Genomic DNA, 22074 nt, shown 5'->3' on the forward strand with positions numbered 1-22074 from the left:
TAGTGGGATGTCAGAGGTTCCCCATCTGTCCTTCCCTTGCTGTTTGAGCTTTTGGGGATGGAGGCACAGAGAGGTGAAATCCCCGGCCTCTGGCAGACTGGCATGAGTTCTTAAAGCCAGGTTTTTACCGCAAAACATAAACAGGACGTGGGGGAAAGCAGGAATCTCAGACCTGTCTTCTTCCAGTGTGGATGTCTGTGGAGGGTAAGAGAAAAGTAGGCTGCCTGACATTGGTTGTTCTCTGCTTCAGCTAACCTCGAGCTGTCACCAAAAAATTGATGAGCTGTTCTCTGGGAAGCTGTATCTGATCGGTATTGCTGCCATCGTGGTTGCCGTGATCATGGTAAGTGCAAGCGTGTGGGACAGGAGATCTGTGGCTTCAAAAGCCCAGATGGCCCTGAAGGCCAGCAGGGAGCTGTGAGCAGTGGCTGGGCTTACACAAGACTGGTCCTGCTTCACCCTGCTGGCACTGGTCTGAACCTCTTCTCTGACTTCCCTTGCGGGTCCCCTCCCCGCATCCAAACAGCTTGTTTCTCAGGCTGGGATGTCTGGTCTCTGCAGCGGGAAGGGGTTTGCTTTCTTCCCCACAAGATATTCCCCTGCTCCCTAGCGGTCTGTGGCATTCACTGGTAACCCCATGCTTCCTGTAGTGCCAAAGGCTGAGCTGAAATGTGAGAGATCTTGGAGCGTTTGCTGCATATCTGGCAGGCAGGAGGCTTACGATGTATGGTCACTGCTGCCAGAGAGAGGGGAGAACATGATCTTATCTTGAATTGGCCAGCTTCTAATAAAAACAGCGGCGAAAACCCAGCATCTCTGCCCTTATCGCTGGCATAAGGGTGTTTGGAAGAAAAGGAGGCCGGGGGAACAGCGCAGGACCATGGGACCTCCTAATCTGTAGCTGGGGAGAGGAGGTGGGATTCCCTTGTGTCACGAACCAAAGCCTCACGGGTGGCCTTGTGTCTCCTTGCAGATCTTCGAAATGATCCTGAGCATGGTGTTGTGCTGCGGCATAAGGAACAGCTCCGTGTACTGAGATGTGAGAGCTGGGGAGGGGACGGGATGGGGAGCAGGGCGGACGGCGCTAGAGGGGACCCCAAGTGCCACCAAGTGACCAGGAGATATTTCAACAAAAGACAAAGAAAATTATGTATATAAATACTTCCAATATTACCATACAGTACTTATCATTTTTATTTTGAAGTACTTTTTTTAATAAATAAAACTTTCCCCTATCCTTGTGGCTGAGTTAGTTACACATCAGTTTTGTGTGATAGGGAAAGTTGCTGTAGCAGGAGTTTTAGTCCTTCCTACCCCTTCCCCACCGGAGAAATTCAGAGATAATGTTTGTGGAAGATGTACAGAGCAGAAGGCTGCAGCCTGTTATCAGAAATCTTTGCCTTGGTTTTTACTCTCTTTTTCAATACTGACTTTTGTTTTTTATATATACGTAATTGGATGCTGAAGCGGGATTTAGCATTTTTTTGTTCATTTGTTCTCATCTTTTCCTTCCGTCACCCCAACTCCCTGGTGTTTCCAAGCTGTCGGTAGGGAAGTCTGGCTGTAACTGCTTGAAGTCTGGTAGAAAGGAGAGAAAACAGCCCCAGTCGCATAGGTGAGATGTACCCGGGGGATATGGGGATGGATTGTTCCTAGCAAACCTAGGTAAACTTGCTAGATAAACTATTAACAGAATGTTTAAAATTTTCAGCCTCTGAAGAGTGGGGATGTTTATGGCTTTATGTTTTCTTCTAGGGGCTGTAACTTTATAAATTGACTCATTTACATTGACTCATTACATTAAAGGGTCAGTGTCTGCGGTGAATTTAGTCTTAGTATTTCAGATTTAACAAACCGAAAATTAAGTCACTTTTTTTAATGTCCTTGAATGTTTCTTTATAGACATATTATGTTTTTGGGAGAGTCTAGTGCTGTACTAAATTTTCACTGTTATGCTAATGCTTACATACAAATGATATTGGAAAAAAGAAAACTTCAAAAAAAAAAAGTCCTTAACCTTAAAAATAATACATTTATATTATACAGGATGACTTTTGGGGGTTCCCTGCATATACATACACATTTAAAACTTAATCTTTGCATCAGTTTCTTGTTCAATTAAATTGTCCTTGCTTGTAGTATTTTGTCACACACACTAACATTGTCAGGAAACTTTCATAACTTTGAAAAAATGTTTATTTTTAAGACCTTCCATTCCCAATGATATTAACAGCAGGAAATCAGCTTATCAAAGCAAGGGAATTCAGGATTTTTGATGGCACCAGTTGAAACACTTTCTTGTGACCTGCTATGCTTTGATTGCCAATGAGATGTATGTGGCTTCTAGCATGTGCCACCCTGGCGAGGTAGCACTATGTACACAGCTGCTACCGTGTACATAGAGGGGTAGAGTGGCCCAGGTTCTATGTATTAAAATTAGAGTGTCTCTAAAAAGATGATCTATATGTATAGTTCTATAGATATATATTTTTAAGCAAAGCCTTTTCCATACCTTATGGGCAGTTGAGCTGGAAATAGTAGCCTCTTTCAGCTCTTTGCCACATTGAAGCAGATAGGAGGAGTTAAAACTTGTGATCACCTTCCTCACTTCAGGAATATTTCTGTTTCTTAAAGCGTTTCGCTCTCCTCCTCACCTTAAAGTTGTGACGAAGAACACCAAATCAGATGGGGAGAGAGAACTGTGTTCATTTTAAGCTAGTACCTTGCCCATGGCACTTGGGTACCATAGCCTTTGCCAAAACAGGAGAGGAAATTCCTGCACTGGGGCAAACTGATCCTTTCAGAAGCTTTTCTCCCCTTCTACTCACCCCTTTCCTGTTCTTGCCTTTTAGTATATAGGGCCTTTAAAAAGTATATAGGTATATATATCAAGTTGTGCTAGGTAAGAGGAGGAAGTGCTTCAACAGACCTTCAGTTTGAGGGGGTTGGACAAGAAATGATTCAGCCTTAGAAACAGCCTTAAAACAACACTGCCCTGAATGTCCACTTTGTGCACATTGAGAATGCGATTAGATTTCACAGTAGGTAACCTCTTCCCCTGCTCCCCAGCGTAGGTCCTTCAGGTCATCTACTCTGCTATGTGGCTATATGTATATGCATCACCCAAGCATGTGTGTTTACATATACGTGCATCAGGATTGTTAGCATACAGAATGGATGTGTAACTTGCTGCCTTTTTTGTTGACTGTTGATAAATGTGTATAAATATGCCATTAAGCATTTCAATTGTTTTCTTTCCTTATACTGTATTTTTGATATTGTTCAGTGTTCAGCTGATGCTGTGTAAGTTGCTGAAGCTCTGTTTGAAGATGGATGGGGTCTCACCGCAAAGAATTTGATGCGGGTCAGGCATGTCTTTGGGCATTGTAGCTTCAGGAGTCTGGGTTGTCCCATGCAGGAGCAATGGGGAGAAGGTGCTTCGAGAGGTCTGACAGCCGAGGGAGGAAGAAGAGCAGGATGTTTGCTCAGCCTGTGTCCCGCCTGGGTGGGATTTGCTCTCTGGCCCCTTTCATGGGTGACTGGTGGCACTTGCGGTGAGCCACACCAGCAGTTACCTCCTTCAGCGGGAACGTGCTGTGGGCACCTGGCGGCATGGGAGTGCGGAGAGGGCCTTCCAACGGGAGAGGGCTGGAGGAGGAGTCTTGCAGCAGGAGGGGTAATGCTGTCTTTGGGGTTGTTAGCTGAGAGTCCCTGTGTTCGACTGTGTGGTTGTCAGCCGGAGCAGGAGCAGGTCAGCAAGGGGAGAAGAGGGAGCTGGCTTGCTTAAGAGTGATGAAGTAGCTGAGAAACCAGCATGGAAAAACTACTCACATGGGTCTTCTCTAGCCTGACCTCCTGTGACAATGGATCTGAGTTAAAGCAAAGTCAAGGGGGGGCTTGCCCTTTAGCAAGAGCTCGAGATCCAAAAGTGACAGAGCTCTGCAGCCAGTCAGTCCCAAAGCTCGCCGAGGTGAAGGGGAAAAACACTGGATGGGTAGGGCTCCTAATCTCTTTCAGGTGCTGTCTTGCATAACTGTGCATTTGCGTGCACAACATGGGGCCCTGTCCTGCCCCTCACTGTCCCACAGGTGGGCTAAGGGTCAAATTGTGAGCTGTAAATACAAACCCTCACTCTCCAGGGAAGCATCTTCCTGGAGCAAGTGACACCTGAGAAAATGGTTGTAAGCCTGAGTGGGGAGGATGAGAGTGACCAGTTGGGGGAGAGTGAACTGGCCAGGTCTGAGTTCAAAGACCACAGCACAAGGTCAAACAGAGCCGCTGACAGCTTAGCTGAATGCTTGGGATTCTCTTTGACTGTGGAGCATGCCACAAAGCAGTGTGTTTAACTTCCTTCTGCCCCCCCCCTTTTTTTTTAAGAAACAAAAGAAAAGTCAATTTAATAAACGTTTCTCATAGTGTGCATAGTGTGATGAACCACTGCAATCTACAACCAGTTAACCTTAACACCAGGACGCTTTGTGAACCAGGCTTCAAGGGCACGGGTTTAGCAGCCTCCGGGACAGGGGAGGCGGGCAGGCTGGGGGGGCATCCGCAGCGGCGCCGAGGGGAGGCAGACAGTGCTCGTCAGCAGTGGTGGCTGCTGCAGTTGTGCCCCCCTGGAGGGGCTGGGCGGGCACAGCAGTGGGGGAGCTAATATGTATTGCAAAATTTGGTGACCATGTTGAAATTTAGGTGGGGGGGCCTGTGGTGGCAATACTGTGCGTGCCCAAAGGGCTTCTCCTAAAGTGATGGAGAACAGCCCCAAATGCCCTCTGCTGCCACTGTTGCTGCCACCGCCTGCCCCTCCACACCGTCGGGGAGAGCCCTGCTGAGAGGAGAGCCAGGGAGGAGGCCTAGCGCTGTGATCCCACAACTGCCTGCCTTTCTTTGCCCTGTCTGGGACTTTTCACTGCTTTTGTAGCATGGGTGTCCAGAGGCGGCCCCTAGCCTTCACCGCTGCTGGGATGGAGAGGGAGGGAGCGCTGGGCAAGGGAGAGCCATGTTCAGCTGCCTCAGAGGAAAGGCAAAAAGCCCTGCTCCCGATGGCTGCGCCTGTGCTAAGAGATCATGCCCATCTGTTGTTCTTTCGCTTGTTTACCTGAATGTTAATGGAGTCGGACATAATGACTTCTGGAAAGAAAAAAAGTGATATTTAAAAACAATAAAAAGAAACAAAACAAAAACCCTTGCTAGTGGATTTTTAATGATGTGTTGTCAGAGCTTGTTTCTTTCCAATGCGAACAGATTTCTGCCACGTCTTCCAAGAGAACAGTGTTGCTGGTTCTTGTATTTGGACAAAACTTAGGCTTTAGGGAATGCAGTCCTTAGATGACCCTTGAGGTGGTTTCCCATGAATAAGATGTTCTTTGCTTCCTGCCTTAAAACATTTGGGTTGTGGTGCTGTGTTATTGCTCCAGATGGAGATACAATTATTCCTGCCTCTTTGGCACTAGGATTAGCCTGATGTGAGTCACTGTCAGACTCAGGCTGGCATTCAACAGGGAGACAAATGATAGTGGAAACAAACCGGCAAAGCACAGTGCATGTTTGGCATCCGAGCTGCATGTGGGAACAGCAGTGCCTTGGGATGTTAGCCTCAAAGCCCAGCTGGGTTCTTAAACCCCCCCTGGCTAAATGTGATCCCCTCTGTTGGCACCTCAGGTCTGAATATTAACACTGATGTGTTCAAAACTGACGAGTCTTATGCAGTGCTCCATCTGAGATGCTGAGAGAGGAATCAGCAAACCAGGCCCCTTTAAGGTGCTGTTAAGCAAAGACACCGGTTATTCTTGGAAAATAGCAGCCCTGCTGTGTAGGAGCATGTGAGGCCGCCTGGATAAAGCCACTGTGAAGGGAAGGGGTGGGTGGAAAACTTGCAGCCTGCTTGTTCTCATATTACACTGACAGCAACGACTTGCTTTTTTTTTTTTTTTTTCTTTTTAACTTTCTTCTTTGGAGGCCTAGAGAGCTTAGAAAGGAAGGAGCAGTCGCTAGAGACATTGCTGTAAACTTTTGACTCCTACGAATATTTTTGTGCATCTTTTTTCTGTCAAAGAGCAGTTTTCACAGAAAACGTAAGTATGAATTTTTCTAAACTACAGCAAGTTGGACTTTTTTCAGTGAAATTCTTTCTCCCTTCCCCAGCTGGTTTAAAAAAAAAAAACTGTCTAAACTGTTTCTCTTTTTAATTAGAAGTTTGGGGGTTATTTTTGCTTTGGCCAGCTCTATTTCATAAGCTGATTCAAGACTGTTTTAAAAGCAGCAATGTGCCTAATTATTTCCTGCTAAGACAGGTGGGACCAACAGGAAAGGTATAAATTGCTGTGTCCCTTCCTTAAGAGGTTGTTTAAGCTCTAATCAGGTCTCACAACATTCCCACAGAGGGAAAACGGAGCCAGTCCTCCCATCGGAGAGCTGTTCAAGGCGGAGGTTGCTTTGTAGTAGAAGGGGGGGCAGCACCCTCCCTGCTGGGCTGCACAATCCCTCTTCCCTCGCTGCCAGCTCCACTTCCAAGGGTGGGTGGTCAAGAGCCTGTTACACAGTGGCTGTGCCCAAATTCCTGCTCTGCATCGTTGTTTCCTTTGCTGGACATGGCTGTGTGGCTCTTCCATTTGCAGGAGAGGAGGAGTTTCAGTTCCAGGGCAAGCTCAAGCTGAGGGAAACGTGACGGTGCAGGCATCAGGACGTTGGCTCTGTGGTGCGATTGAAGGTCTGAGGCTCACAGGGTCGGTCTCGCTGAAGATGCAGCCAGCAGTCTATCCCCTGCCAGTCACCAGCTCGCATTGCACCTTGGTGAAGGTTCAAGCTAGGTGAGACTTCACTGGAGGCTGTCTCAGCAGGGCATGAGCTCTGGCATCCAGCTGATGGATGCCCATGTGTTAGCAACACTGTTAAAACACATCCATGCTAGCAGTCTTAGCAGGGTGGAGACAAAATGCCAAAGCTGTGAGGGTGCAGGGAGGTAGCTTCTAAAGCAGAAAGAAAAAAAAACCTTGGCTTAGCTTCAGCATTGAACAAAGGCAGCTTGGAGAGTCCAAAAAAAGAAATCTGCTTGCCTGTGAAGCTGTTGTTGGGGCTGGGTGAGCTGCTGACAATCAAGGAGGCCTTTAGTAAAAAGCAGTCCTTTCAACAAGCTTGTTTGCTGGCAGAGCCACAGCAGGGCTGGGAACCGGCAGACGAGGTGAGTGGGAACGCAGCCCCGAGCAAGGAAACATCTGCCCTCAGTGAATGCTGAAAGGGAGATGCAAACGCAATCAACTACATGACTAGGTCTGCAGTAAGTGGTAAAGACACAGGCTAGAAACCAAAAATCTCCAAGCACAAAGCTGCACAGTTTAGTAAAAGGTGTGATGTTAATCCAAATCCAATATATTTTTGCCTGACCACTCTACCACTTTCAACCCAGGGAGCATCAGCTTACCTGGCACAGGGCATACCCTAAGCGGGAGGGTCCATATGCAAAGACGCACTGTTTCCATGCGAATGCTTTGGCCAGCCTCTGGCACTTGGTGTGTATGAAGCAGGCAGCTGGATGCTTTCACTTCAGAGACCAAGGAACTTGGGCAAAAAGAAAACACCACCTAGCAGGCTGTGTTAATGTTTTCACACTTGCAGAAGTGTTACAGAGGGTACTTTTGCAGCTGGGCATGAGAATGCAGACTGACTGGTGTTTCCCCACTGGTTTTAGATGACCCAGCTCAAATGCCAGTGGTTGCAAGTAACATTTCTAATTAGAGGCTAATTACACTTTTTTTTTTTTAAGTGTTTCTTGGCCCTGCGTTTCTAGGGCATTAACTCATGTTAGAACACGGCTTTGCTGAGTACCAGTGAGGTGGTGTTAAGCCAGGCACGACTGCTCATGTATAATACTGTAGTGCCTGCAGGCTGGGAGTAAGCTGGGGAGAGTCCTGCCAGCAAGGTTTAGTGGTGTTAAAGGCAAAGCTCGGTGTTGACTACAAAGCCACCTTAGTTAATGAGGTGTCTACAGGTCATGTTCTAACAGGAGGTTTGGGGAGTTTTAGGGTTTTGTGTTTTTTAATAAATACTAACTTCAAGGCACTTGACTGGTTCAAACAATCTCTTTCAACCCTTCTCAACTGCTGTTAATATTAAATGCACTGGGGCCAATGATAGAAAAGAAAAAAAAGAGGCAAGAATTAGAAGGCGTTTTAGTAAAAATATTCTGTGGCTAAATCAAAATGAACAGAGCTCCCCAACTATTTTTTGTTTGTTTTTTAAATTTCAAATAATTGCATAGCACATTAATTTGGTCTTGAACGACTTCAGCTTCCCCCAATCAAATGTGATGTTTGGCATCTCCTACACATACAGTGTCTCTAACAGAGCAAGGGATGCAGGTTCTCAGCACAGGTCCTCTCCAGGTCAGCAATAACATTGTTATTTGAAAGATCAGGTTGATGGAAGGTGGGGTTCGGAGCTTCCTGGTCTGCCCGCATTAAGACTAACTCCACGGTAACTACTTTCACGTAGTTACCTTAGGAAAAAAAAAAAAGCACCAAGATGGATAAACAGCACTGAAATAAATCAAAACTGCTTTTAGGTGAGCCAAGTCCAAATGAAAGTGCAAAGCAAAACCAGTGAGCAAAGCTCTGTGTAGACAAGAGTGTCAAACCTCGAGCTCCTGGAAACTCACCCAACAGGATTTCATGGCCTCTTGTAGACTTTCCTTCCTGCAAATAGGAGAAGGCAACTCTGATTATTTCCGTCAGCCATTACCTTTACCCCATTCTGCCTTAGTAACTGCATCCTCCCAGCACAGGAGAATATGGTCTTTGCAACTGTGCTATTATTGATTCTGGCTACAGGAAAACACTCCTTTCCCTCCCTGCTTCCCTTCAGGATCTACAGCATCGGTTGAGCACAGCCAGACCAGACTCACTTCCATCCCCCTTCCAGATGCATGACGAGGCTTCAAAAATGCATCTGCTTGCTCTGTCTGGCTTGCAGGATCTTAGTGGCTCTTTAGTGTCTGACAGATACTGTGCCACTGTCGCTTCCTCGTCCCCCACTGCAGAAACCTATAGCAACTGCTGCAGTCCCACGACGAGGTGCTTCCCCCATTCCCGGGAAACTGCCTGCCGCTTTCCAGGAGCCATGAGGAGAGGGGCAGGAGCTCCCTGCCGATGTCTACCCTGGCCTCCAAGAGCAGAAGCAGCAGGAGCCTTCAGTGCGTAGACCAGGGCAGAAGCCTGCCACTTGAGTAGCAGAAACTGTTACCAGATGGGTGCCAAATGACGGATGTATTGGCAAGAAAGGAGCGTGAAGCTCCCGAAAGCAGGGCTGCGATGGGTACGCATTCACACACGCCACCCCCACGTGCAGGGACGCGCTGGTTTCCTGCAGGCGCACGGGGCCGTCTCCCCCAGGAAGCCCAGGCTGTGGCGGAGCCAGCCCTTTGCAGCCTGCGCGCAGGACACGCCGCGCTCGTTCGGATGATTTCCTGCACCGCAGCTTAGAGCCACGGTCCAACCCCCCGCTCCTCTTCAAGCCACCTTAGTTCATATTGGCTAGGGGAAAACACTTTACCATCTGTTCATCTTCAGGGTCTGACTCATTATTTTTATTTCAGCTGTCGCCAAGCAATAGCAAAAAAACCCCAACACACCAGTGTATCCATCACTACAAACTGCCTTGTCCTCGGTCACCAGAAAAAGCAGCTCACCCCCAGTTCTCTGCAGTGTGTGGTACTAATCTTCTGCAAAAAGGCAGGAAGGAGAAAATGGGTACAGCCAGTTCTGAAGGTGACCTTGGCCACCAACAGACATAACGTCCAGGCAAAAACTGAGCAGGGACTAAGCCTAGCAATATCAGGGGCCTCCAGAAATCCAGGAATGGGGCTTGTCCCTGAAGGCACCCAGATTCATGGGTGATGGAGAGAGTGGAGATGGTGTAGCCCTTTTCCGCCCCTTTGAGCCGCTAACCTAGCATTAAAACCAGGTTTTAAAGAGTTTCATCCATTTGGACCAGACCCCGTTTGCCTCCACCCTTACAAAAATGGGACACGCCACTGCCTACTCCTCATCCTTTCCTCTCCTCCTCCTTTTTACTCTCAGAGATTCACTCCTGGTACGTCCCTGACGCTACACAGCGTTACACAGCAGGGGCAGACTTCACCCGTGTTTTATTCTTATTTCCCCTTTCAAATGGCTTCCTTTGCCTGTTTACTACCCTCCCCATATCTGCTCCTGCTGATCTACCAGAGGACTCTTTTCCTCTCTTCCTCCCTCCAGCCAGAAAACCATTTTAATGTCTGTGACCACACACTATATATATATGTATATATTTTTCAAAAAAGATCACCAAATGGGGAAACACCTCCAGAACTGTTGATTTAAAACTGCAGCACAGCTCCAGCCAGACGAAAGACATTTTGTGCTAACCTTGTTATTACTGCCAAATGTATTCCAAACACAGCTCACATCTCATAAATTACTCATCTCATAAATTACTGTAGTTAACAACACTCCAGAAGGCAAAAGTATATATATATATTTAAAAACTGACAATGCAAATGGCTGCAGTTTATATTACAGATGACTCACAGGCCCCTCTTGAAGGGCTTCAGTTAAGTCTTTTAGGACATAGACATAAACTTACCTTTTGGCAAAGAAACTGAGATGAAACAGGGTTCAGATGCCGTGGAGAAAAAGGTGCCTCCAAAATCCGATCTGGTGGGACTACGCAACAGTTCCATCTCTTGTTGCAAAATGATGGTATAAACAAGGAGCCTTGCTTATCTACAAGGCCTGGAGTAAGTCCTATGTTTCTCTTAATCCTTCAGCACTGGGTGACCTGATTAAGTAAAGGCCCGACCTTTAGCAGTTCAGACCCTTTGTAGGCATTAACTTAATTCCATTTAATGACGAAGTGCAATCATGCAAGGCACATGCAAACACCGACTTCCCTGGGGAAGGGGTGGAGGAAAAAAAAAAGAAAAACCTGCAAACTTCTGTATGACATGCTGGTGGATCAACTCAAAGAACAAACTTTCCTCCCTTTTTTCCCCTGAACATATTGTAAATGAGCTAAATATTAAAGCCACCTGAGAAGTTTATTTCCACTGGAAATTTAAACTTTTCACTGAACGAGGGGAAAAAATGAAGCCTCTTTGGCCAAAACCAGTAAAACATTTTCAGAAAGAATTCCACTTTTCCAAGCACATGTATTATGTTCTTCTGGGACAGAAAATGGAAACTTTTCCTTTTTTTGGCTGAACACTGGTTTTATGCCCCTAGTGACTTGGGGTTTTCTGGTTAAAAAATAAATACAAACTTAAAAAAAAAAAAGGCAAGCATTTCCTCTGCCATTTTCACCGTGGCCAAACGCCTACTTTTCTGATGAGAAAAAAGGCCCTGCTGGACGTGTTTTTGCCAGGCGGCTGCCAGGGACGCGCGGGAGGCGGCGGCGGCGCCCCTTGGGGGGCCCCGAGAGGCCGGCTCGCCGCGGGGCCCTTAGGCAGCGGGCTCGGCGCCTGCCGGGCAGGCGGGGGCAGGCAGGACCTCCTCGTCCCGCACACCACGACGGCGGGACCATCGCTGTCCGGGCCGCAGGACAGGGGCCCGGCAGCCCCCACACCGCCTCCCCCTGCGGCACCCCCGTTTCCTCGCAGGCTGCAAAATGGCGGAGGCAGCGGCGCCGCTCGTGGTGCATCCTGGGAGCCGTAGTCCCGCCGTGCCGCGTTCGGCGGCGGTTCCCAGCTCTCAAAATGTCCCCCATGGGGGACAAGAGGTCGAACTACAACTCCCAGGATGCAAAGGGGCGCGGCGGGGAGCTGCGTCCCTCCCTCTTCCCGCCCTTTCCGCGTCGCTTTGCCTGCTGGGGCTTGTAGTCCCAGATCCCCTCGCCGCGGCGCCGCCGCCGCCGCCAGCGGGGACTCAGTGTCCCAGCGGGCTCCGCGCGGGCAGAACGCGGAAGGACGGCGGACGGTTGCTGTGAGGAGGCTCCGGGCCGTGTGGGGCCGGGGTAGGGCGCTGCGGGCCCGGGGGGGCGGCCGGGGCCGTTGGGAGAGGCCGGTGGGGGCCTGCCCCCCCCCGCGGCGAGGGGGGCTGCCGGCCACGGCGTGGGGTGATGGCGTCTGTGTTCTCCCGCGGCTGCAGGGGGACCGGCCTGCGTGAGCGGGAGCAGCATGGAGGAGGCCGAGGGGGCCCTTCGCGCCCAGGGAGCCGACGGGCTGCGCCGGGCTCGCGCCGCCCTGACCGACCCGTGAGTCCGCCTGCGCCGCACTAGCGCTGTTAAGGTTAAAGCGTTTCCTTAGGAGCGGGATTTCTCCTTTCTGTGTCCCTGCCCGCAGGTAAGGGGTGCCGAGCTTCCCTGCCTGCGACAAACGCTTGCAGTGCCCCCGCAAGCAGTCCTTGCAGCCAGTTGTGCCTTTTACTGTCTCTTCGGGGTTGTAGCCATTCCTTTCACCTGCTATAAAACTGAACTGGAAGGGCGCAGGGTTTTTCTGCTGATTGTTTCCTGTGTAGTGGTTAAAATAGGGGTCATGTTTTCAAAAGCAGTCATCAGCTCCCCTTGTCAAAGACTGCTAGGCTGCACAAGCAACACAGCACTCGGTCTGTTGAATTCTCCAGAAGTTTCTCTGTATTTTAATGCCTAATGCAAATCTGGCCCGAACTGTGAATATGGCCTTTCTTTGAAAACACGGCCCTGGGCCGTCCCATGTCCGTGCGACGCGGCCCTGGGCCGTCCTTGGTCTCTTTTTTTTCCCTGCAGCATTTAGTGCTCGTAATGCATAAGCATTTGTTTGATATTTTTCTTGGCCATATTTAATATAGTTCACTTCTTGATGGTTTACTGCATGTGACAATTACAGTGTTATTTTTTAAAGGGCTCTCTGCTGTTCTACAGACTCTAAGCATGGCAATGTGAATGTAGAGACTGAGTAAATGTAGTGGCGCCAGCCTTATTAGGGTTTTTTTTTTTGCCAAAAATCCAGAAATATCTGCAGACTTTTGTATTAGCATGAGCTTATGTCAGATTTAGAAATCAGTTCTGCAGTTTTGGATGATTCAGAGAGAAGGAATTATTTTTAAAGCTCATTCTAAAACTACATTTCCAATATTGTAATGGAAATGTTTGTTTTTTAGGGTGGAAGCGTTTGTATCTTTGGTGGCTTTAACTGACCCTCAGGAGGGGAAGCTGACTCAGTCTCAAGAGAAAGTGAGTGACTAACAGACTTTCCATGTCTGTTACTGCACTGTTTGAAAAGATCCTATAATTATGTAGTTGAGCTTATTCTAATAATATACTATAACTATCTCCTTATTTCATGTTTTTGTGAGCTGAACTGAGGTGCATGTTCACCGACTCCACTTCTTACTGCTCAGCAAGTGGTAGTGTGAACATCAACCATCTTCGGTTATGGAGAGTTCCCTTCCATCGGATGACAGAGCGAATCTGGTATTCCAGCCTGTACTGGAACTCAGGCTTCGGTTTCACAGTTTGTTTTTACTGACTGAAGGGCTGGCTCTTGGTGACCCTCGGTTGCAGGCTCCCCTTGCTTCCACTGTGTTAGCACAAGCAAGGCATGTGTGGTTAGTTTTCCTAATCTGGTTGGACTGATTCCTTGAGCTAGCTCATCACACGATCCCAGAAACCTAGTAATGACATGACAGAGCTTCAAGCCAGGGAAGGAACGAAGCCTGTACTTTATATCAGCAAAGAAAAAATGAAACTATAGCCTTGATATCTTATAAACTTCTCTGCCACTGACCTCGGTCAGTGATAGTGTGCTTTGTAACAAGCAGTATAATGAATACGCTGATTATTGACACAAGACATAGTACTAACGCAGCAAAGGAAAATAGTGGCCAAAGAAAGTGAGAGATTAGGGTGTATTTCTGTTGATTTATACAGTATGGTAAACATAGGGTGTAGTCTGGACAAGTCATTGCTGGAAGAAGTGTATAAGACAGTTACGTGGATTTGCTCAAAAACTTGATGCTGATAATTGGTCCTGCTGTAACCATTATTTACATGGCACAGAATAACAGTCATATGTATGGTACTTGTATCACAGTTTAATTTTTGAACTCTTTTGCATTCTAGGCATTAAACTCATTGGGTATTTGGAAAACCATATCTGCTGCTGTTCCTGGACCTACATCAAAGACTTCACTGGAGTGATAGCCGAAAGATGGGAGATCAAGATGCAGGTGAACCCTTTCTGGGTATAGTGGCTGGTGACTACGAAGGAGTTCTGCCCTCTGACACAGTGTCACTCAGCGATTCCGATTCCGATGACTTTGGATTAGCGGATGAAGCTGAAGTTGATACAATATCTCCTGAGGAGCCATCTGTAGATGATGGGGGTTGCAGATCAGGGGAGACCTCTGACTCTTCAAACAGCAGTTGTAAATCTCCCATCCAGCCATTCCACTTGAGAGGCATGAGTTCTACCTTCTCTCTCCGTAGCCAGAGCATTTTTGATTGCCTGGAAGAGGCAGTCAAACTGTCCGTGCCCTCAATGCCTGAAGATAATGTTGTTGATGGCAGGTTTAAACGTCCTTTGCCTCCAACTACTGTTTCAAGTAACATGGTTCCAGAAAGCCCTGGAAAGCAAACCAAACCAGTGCAGGCTCCCAAAATTTCTGCTGCAGTCCCTGACTATGTGGCACACCCAGAGCGCTGGACCAAGTATAGCCTAGATGGCGTTTCAGAGTCTAGTGACAAGACTAACAGGGCAGTGGCCATGGAATTTCTAGAGGGTTTGAAGAAAAGAGGAGAGGAACAAAGCTTGGCTGCCCAAGATAGCTATACCCCATACTTCAACCAGGACCCCTCCAGCTGTGGCGCTGGAAGGATTGTCTTCACCAAACCAACTAAAAGGAGTGTTGATGGACTGGAAAAGAAAATGTCAGCAGGAGAGGATGATAAGAAACACACAAAACCAGATCTGAGAGGAAAATCTCCTAAGACTGATGACTTGAGAGAGGAGGATAAGGTAGAGTTGGAGCATTTAGATGGTGGAAGTGGGAAGGCAACAGAGGAGGAGGGGTGCCTGATGATGGGGGACCTAAATAGAGAAGGTAAACTTAGTGCAAGGTTTAGTGATGCAGATGAAGAGCCATTGGTGGAAACGGTTGGATTCCATTGCAGTAAGAAGAGGAACAGGAAAAATTTCCGACCTAAAGTAGACCATGAAGAGGAAGAGTCCTGAAGGGTGGAGCAAAACTAGAGACATCCAAGGACTTGTATTGTTCTAGGAGATCACCTTTGGATATGTTTGCTTTTTCTTAGCCCATTTTTTTTGTCAGGAAAACAGGTGATAGCTTTTTATCTAACAGTTTGCATCACAGCCTCCAAGTCCACTTTATACTGTTAGAAATTAAGCTCCCCAAAGTTCATTCCAGACTTTTTGTTCTTAACTCTGGGCAAAGTAGTGTGCTTTGTTTACTTGAACAGCTCTCTGGGGCCTGTTCTGGAGCTATGGAAGTCCTGGGCACCAAAGAAAAAAATGTTAGCTTAAAGGCTGCAAGGAGGATAACGAAAGAAAGAAAGTCATCCTACTCGGCCACAAATTCGAACTGTCCCCTAGTCCTGTAGACTTCTGGAACAAATGTCATGAGCTCATTAAGTCAAGATTTTTAAAGAATGAAAAAAACCCCCCAAAATCCTAGTCTTCCACTGGATTTGATTTCTTCTGGCCCTGTCCTAGGAAGGAAAACCCTCTTTTTTTTTTTTTTTTTTTTTTTTTTAATATGTCCTTCCCCCATTGCCATTGGGAGTGAAAGCACAGTGGTGCCCAGTCATGAGTTTCCAGGGTACAGGTGGGAACTGGCAAATTGAATTTTTTTTTAAGGTGGTCTTACTATTTAACTTATCTAGTAGTGTTATATGACAAAGATATAAAAAAACCACAATCTCTCCTGGAGACAGGAACAACTTTGGAAACATCCTAGTGAAGACAGACTCAGGATGGCTTCGGCCAAGTCTCACCACATTGAGTAGGTTAGAATTTGCAGCAACTTTGGAATCAGTTGGGCAACAACTTTTCCTCTCAGTGGTATGGTATGGTGTGATGATTTTTGGCCTGTATATTTGTATATCTGTTCCAGGTGACACTGCTTACACATTGATTCCTTGTGTGGATTTGAATGAAATGAGGTACTTGTACCAGAAGTGAATACTTTTTTTGTTCCCTGGGTGTCAATAAACTTTCAGTTGTAGCTTGATTTCTGCATCTCTTTGAACCATATTGATATGCATGCAGCTATAGGAAGTTTTAACAAATATTCAGTTCATTGTACTTGAAAACTGTCTCAAAAATCTTCTAGAATGTTACTCTTAACTTATCCTCTGGTAACTTTTCCCTCAACTTCTTAAATTTGAGATTTTGAAATTGACATTTTTAACACTGAGATGATTTTACAATGTACAAAGAAAATAGCTTCACTGAATCACCTGCATAATGAACATCAAATGTAGTAGCTTTTCCCCACATAATGTTAATAAATGGTTAAGATTTTTTTTCTTTTATAAATGAGGTTGAAAGATTAAATTCTTTGAAAGGTTACATTATTTGAAACTCAGATTAATTCAGGATTCAGTTAGGACTGACATATTTTTTGCCAGTATACTGAATTAACCAGCCCCAGTATTAATACCTGTAATACCATAATGAAAGACTACTTCTTTGGAATTTGATTTCTCTTTTAGGCTGCACTTGCTCAAATTCCTGAGGGTATTTGGGGAAGTAATTTTCTCCGTGGGGATGTCAGCATCTGATCAGAAACGGACTTGCAGGCCGGAATCGTCTGGGGTTTTGTGTTTGAACAGGTGCATTGTCTATCAGCAGAAAATAATGTAAAATGAGCCTGAGTGATGTTGCTCCATCTTTTGAAATTTATTTTTTAATTTTAAAAACAGTATGTGTGATCATGAGACTATGTTTCCACACACATTAATTAATGGGCCATTCCTAAATACATCAGTTGTAGCAACTTATATGTATGGGACATACCAGAATTCCCAAAGAGATCATTTTGATTTCCAGTGGATAATGAGCGAGCTGATCAGAGTAAAAATAGTAGCTGTTTTGGAAGGGAAGCAATGGTGAAGAGTGTGTGTGCTGGTTGTAAGATATGTATTACTTCCTAAATGTAGCTCACTGCAAATTTACTCGTTCTGTAACTTCTCCTTCCTAAGGTGAAGAACAGCATAGAATGGTACCAAAATTCTGTCATTGTTAATAGGACCACAGAGGTCTGTGGCACAGCTGAACAAATACTTCTTTTATGAAGACATCATAAAAAGATTAATTTCTATTAATGGGACACTCATGTCTGAAAGGCATTTTGATCAGATCTGACTTTTTTTTCCCCCCATCTCTGTATTGACATATCTGGTAATGGAGAGAGCAAGTTTTAGTGCAGTCTTGTGTTGCATAGGAGTGGTGTTATGATATGCATGAGCAAAACAATTTCAGTTGAAGCTTAGTGTAAGAAAGACCATAATCCAGTGTTTTCCCCCTTCCAACACTATTTGTGCTAGTCCAAAGAAATTTCCCTATAAAGGATGGTAGTAATATTCATTTTATTTGTGTATCTTCTCAAAATTATAATAAAGCCAACCAGCTTTTGTATGCTAATAAGGACATGCTAGTTACAGTAATACAGAAAATGATAAACAATCCAAATTCCTAGTTTTTAGGAAAACTCTTGCTACACATTCTTGTTTGAAAATCTCTGTTTAAGTGATTTTGCTGAGTCTTTGAAAGAGAAAAGTAGAATGAAATCAGAAAACTGCATAAGATGTAGTTGTGCTGTTTCATGCATTGTGATACATATATAGCAAAGTCTCCTTTAATAGCAGCAAGCTGACAGCAGATATGATCTGGCATTAAAACAAAAAGGCAAGCAACACAGGCCGGACCGTGGGAGGGTCACGTGCTGTGCATTTGGAAATTGAGAGCAAGCCACCAAAGGCCTGAGGACCATGTGGTGAGAGTCCAGTTTCTGGGGATGTGTGAAGAAGCCTCATTAAGGAACAGCCATAAAAGGAATACAGTACAGAAGCCAAAATGGGAAGAAAAGACGGTAGTGCAGTCATTTGAGGATTATGAGAACTCTAGGAACTGTATGAATTGTAATAGTTCAGAATCCCAGGCCCTTTCCAGTGGAAACTATTTCCTGAAATCCTTTTTAAAGAACCCAGAACATGAGTGTGCTTTCTTGGCCAAAGGAGGTGACATACATTTTTTAATGAGGAAATGATCGCTTTTCATCAGGGAAATTCCCTTGGATAGAAAACAAAAATGTGTGAATTGGTGATGGAGTTTGATTGAGGGTACAGTATTTGGAGAAATAAAGGCACATAGTGTTTAGAATATAAGGTGGTAACCTCACTCTGGAGGGGGAAGTTGTTAGTGGGATTTGTGGAAGGGAGTTTTGCAGAAAGGACCAACCAGTGTAGGAGTAGGAGAGAAGAAAGGCAAAAAGAAATTGGAGTATGAAGACTGAGAAGTCCTCAGTAGTGTCAAACATTAACAGTTCTTGACATTAAGCTGAAGATATGTCTCCATCGAGGACTTTGAGAGTTGGGTCTTTGACCTTCATGAGACTAGGATTTTAGTTCGACAGAAATTCAGTAGAACAAAAAGCTTAATCTGGGAAAAATGAGAACATTTAATTATCAATGTACATGATGTCAGTCTCAGACTGATCTGCACGCTGTTCTCTTTCACCTCTTTCTGGCAAAGGCACTTCAACATTGGCATTCATCAAACCTAACAGGATTGTAAAAGCCATGTGTTTGTTAAAAGTGCTAGGACAAAGGGCACAAAATAGTAATTACTTAGGAAACTTAAAAATGATGAAAATAATCCACAACAAGAAGTCGACAGTTGTTCTAATTTCCATTTTTTCAGTGAAGTCAATAAAACAGGTTTCTTTATTTTTCAGCTATTTAAGTTTCTGATTATCATGCAGTTACAGTATTAAAATATCTGGAGAGCATATGCTGCAGGAAGGTTTTTCTTACTGGAATTTTTATAATGGAGCAATTTACCTATGTGTACATAAGTATGTTTACTTAAGCTTCTAACATAATTAAGTTTGGGAGTCAAATTTGAGGTTAATGCTATCTTCTCAGACTAGATACTGCAAATTCTGTTGTAGGACAAAGATGCAATTAGGATCAACTACCTGATTGTGTTTATCAGTGATCTTTACTTTTCCCTATAAACTAAACACTGCTACCTCCTTTGGTTATTTACAGAATATAATAGTGTGCTATGCATGCTGAGTTAGGATAAAATAAGCTGTCTTTCTAGCTTGGCTTTGCTATGACTAAGGTTTACAGTAAAAATTTTATGTCTGTTTTATGCCTGTGTTCATATTTCCTCTTATGTGGCTGGGAAAATGTCAAAATATTTGTGTTTATATTATATCTCTGTGATTTGCTATAGTAAACTGACATGGCTCATTCCACCCTCCCCCCACCCCCAACCTCAGCACTGAAATCATTGCAAATGGACAGGGTAAAATGGACATATTTCATGATACTACCTTTGCAGACCTCAGTCTCTAATAATGCTTTGAGCTTGCCCTGTCAAAGCTTTGCTGAGTTTTCAGCAACTTCTTTTTCCCATATAGTACCTATTTGTTCAGTTTACAGTTTTTGGAGGACTTTTTGTGTGATGGATATTAGATAGATATTGGAACAAATCATTAAGAAAAATATTCCCAGTATTGAGTCAGATACCCTGCAGTGGCTGAGTAGTAGTCTTTCTGTCTCTAATGTTTAAACCTCAACTAATGGAGCTTTGGGACCTGGGGGAAGATTTTTAACTGATATAAATAGTTGCAGCTCCAAAGGCATATGAACTGTGTTGATTAAGTGAAAGTAGGAGGCTTGCTCAATTTTTTATTATTATTATCCTTATTAAATAAAAGTTTTGATAGTAGTTGGTGCCTATCTCATTGACTCAAGAACTCATCAAGAAACAACCTTCTCAAGAAACCCCATGGCATATAGATTCTTGTTTACATGCTTAAAGTTAGGTGAGATCTTTCTAACCCACAATAAGCAACGGTCCTTTCCCCAAAGCTTTTCTTAAATATATTTTGCAAAAGCTTTTTTCTTTTTTCCAGTTCTGAAGTATGAATACTGTTTCTTATTTATATTTCCATTACTTCTAGGTATACCCCTCTATATCATCTTACATGATTCGTTTTCAATCTTTTTTTCTTGCCTTTTTTTTAAAAACTAAATCATTTAGCTGAGTTATTTAGCTTTTCTGTGATTATTTTCAATACTTACATTTATAGTTTGGAGGTGGTTGATTGCACAAGAGGTTATTTTTGGTTAAAACATCTGCCATTGAAGAGATAACAGCTGTACAGTAGCAAATCTACAAAATAAGTAGTTGTTTCTACATCAGTTCATTTTTGTAGTATTTTAAATTATCCATTCTTAAACTTGCAAGAAAGATAATCTAGGCAGTAGCTTGATACAGCATCAGGAATAACACGTATGATATTTTCTTTTAAGAAATAGTGGGACAATCTGTATTAAATATCTTCTTTTTTTGTGAGTATATTACATTATCTCTAGCTGGCACAAACTTAAGGCATTTCTTGTGTATTCCTGTTGGACTTGTATTTGATGGCAACATTGTTCATTGAATAGTATGGCTTTTCTCAGGAAGCCATAAAATGCATTAAGAAGGGAAGGGGAAACTGCAATGGGAGCGTTAAGATAAGCAATTTTCAGCAAGGTTAGAATTCTACCGGAGAGTTCTAGGAACAAAGAAAACAATAACAGCTGTACATAGCATATGGTAAGGCTGAGCGTTTTCATGCTGTTTAACAAATGTTTGTTTATATTCCATGGGTTTGTCATCAAAAGCTCAAGATGGGATTTCCTTCTATTATTTATGTTGCACATTTGTATGGTAGACACTTCCCTTTGAAATCTTGTATCTGGTATCCAAGAAAATCAGAAAATTTGGTATCCAAGAAAACTAGAAAATCCAAGAAAGTCTAGGTCATGTCAGATTAGACAGAATATGGGTAGTTTTGAAACTGTAATTTTTAAGAAATAAAAGGTTAGGTGAAGGAAAAGAATGGAGGGGAAAGATCAAGCATTCACCTCCAGAAAGAGCCACACAGAAAGAAATAGACAGTGTTCAAGCAGACTAGCAAAGGGGGCAAGAAATGCTCTCTTACCCTTTCTCCTTTCTTATAGGAGATCGGAAAAGTTTCTTTTCATCATTATCACCAGAGATAAAGCAATAAGGAAACTGAAGCCATAATACAGATCCATTTTTCCTTCCCTTTATCCTTAAAGCACTCAATAGTGTCAGCCAAACCAGCCTTAAATACTACCATCACTGTTTAAAAATAGTCTAGGCTGCAGAGTAAATGAAAGAAACATGGTGAAAGTTCAAAGCTGATATAAATGCTTATAAAACTATTACTTACCTGGGATTCTATAACTTTAAATCGCTTTTCTTGTTCTTTCAATCCACTAAAATATTTAGATAAACTATCCACCCTGTGTAAACAGAACAGATGCAGTGAGCAAAAGGGAAAATCTTTAAAAGAAACCCTAGAACATGAAAACTGCATAACTTACTAGAATCATGACCCACAGCTGGCAGTTTTGCACTGCTGAGACATCACGGAGTCATGCACCCCTTGCCCAGGGAATTGTTATAAGCTCGCACAGATGAGAGAGCCCCTGTTCAGCTTGCGGTGTGGGCCACCTAGCCCCAGCTGCTGTGGACATCAAGGACCAGAGAGAGGAGCAACAGATGAAGCGCTCGCTCTCTCTCTCTTTTCTCTTTCTCTGTCTCTCTCTCTCTTTTTTTTTCTCTCTTTCTCTCCAGCCACTCATGTCCCATCTATGCCAAATATAAATTGATCCCAGTGGGAGAACTGAGGCCACAGTATTTGCTCCATCAAGCCAGAGGTATAAACCACTAAAAAAATTATTCAAGGTTTTATTTTTGGAAACTGGTTTGATGTTCAAATCCCTTTCTCCATGCAGTCCAAAGGGACTGTGTATGGTACCCACATATGGTGCCTCCAAATCATTGCATCCCTCCCTGTC

The 22074-nt window shown here is 44.5% G+C and overlaps 3 protein-coding genes and 1 long non-coding RNA gene across 10 annotated transcripts in view; 2 read left to right on the forward strand and 2 right to left on the reverse strand.

Annotated features, from left to right (window-relative positions):
- The window catches only part of CD81 (CD81 molecule), a 42660-nt gene extending 39429 nt beyond the window's left edge, over window positions 1–3231 (forward strand). Inside the window, exons 7-8 of the mRNA XM_067296017.1 lie at window positions 251–343; window positions 974–3231. Coding sequence (XP_067152118.1) covers window positions 251–343; window positions 974–1036 — 156 coding nt within the window. The 3' untranslated portion in view covers window positions 1037–3231. The remainder of the gene's footprint in view (window positions 1–250; window positions 344–973) is intronic.
- Window positions 3232–4511: 1280 nt separating this feature from the next.
- On the forward strand, window positions 4512–16193 carry TSSC4 (tumor suppressing subtransferable candidate 4). Of its 7 annotated transcripts, XM_067296010.1 has the most exons (4): window positions 11922–11982; window positions 12117–12310; window positions 13107–13179; window positions 14068–16193. In XM_067296010.1, exon 4 carries the CDS (start codon window positions 14156–14158, stop codon window positions 15176–15178), a length of 1023 nt encoding a protein of 340 aa, XP_067152111.1. In that variant the 5' UTR covers window positions 11922–11982; window positions 12117–12310; window positions 13107–13179; window positions 14068–14155; the 3' UTR covers window positions 15179–16193. The 7 variants fall into 7 exon arrangements, with proteins under 7 accessions (XP_067152116.1, XP_067152111.1, XP_067152115.1 ...); XM_067296011.1 differs by lacking the exon at window positions 11922–11982 and having other exon boundaries at window positions 12019–12222; XM_067296015.1 differs by lacking the exons at window positions 11922–11982; window positions 12117–12310; window positions 13107–13179 and adding an exon at window positions 4512–6074.
- Window positions 6081–11603, reverse strand: LOC106497066 (uncharacterized). Its single transcript, XR_010884062.1, has 4 exons — window positions 10618–11603; window positions 8654–8690; window positions 7056–7230; window positions 6081–6968 (listed from the first exon to the last, which is right to left on the reverse strand). It is a non-coding gene; the product is annotated as an uncharacterized lncRNA (long non-coding RNA).
- Window positions 16194–16277: 84 nt separating the features above from the next.
- Window positions 16278–22074, reverse strand: part of TRPM5 (transient receptor potential cation channel subfamily M member 5) — a 42657-nt gene continuing 36860 nt past the window's right edge. Inside the window, exons 22-24 of the mRNA XM_013957965.2 lie at window positions 21444–21516; window positions 20281–20371; window positions 16278–18745 (exon numbers count right to left, since the gene is read on the reverse strand). Of these exons, the coding sequence (XP_013813419.1) occupies window positions 18645–18745; window positions 20281–20371; window positions 21444–21516 (265 nt within the window). The 3' untranslated portion in view covers window positions 16278–18644. The remainder of the gene's footprint in view (window positions 18746–20280; window positions 20372–21443; window positions 21517–22074) is intronic.

The sequence above is a fragment of the Apteryx mantelli genome, chromosome 4 (assembly GCF_036417845.1).
Source record: "Apteryx mantelli isolate bAptMan1 chromosome 4, bAptMan1.hap1, whole genome shotgun sequence".
NCBI lineage: Eukaryota > Metazoa > Chordata > Aves > Apterygiformes > Apterygidae > Apteryx > Apteryx mantelli.

Coding starts and splice junctions, on each gene's coding strand:
- TSSC4 (XM_067296015.1), top strand. CDS start 14,156: ATGGGAGATCAAGATGCAGGTGAACCCTTTCTGGGTATAGTGGCTGGT.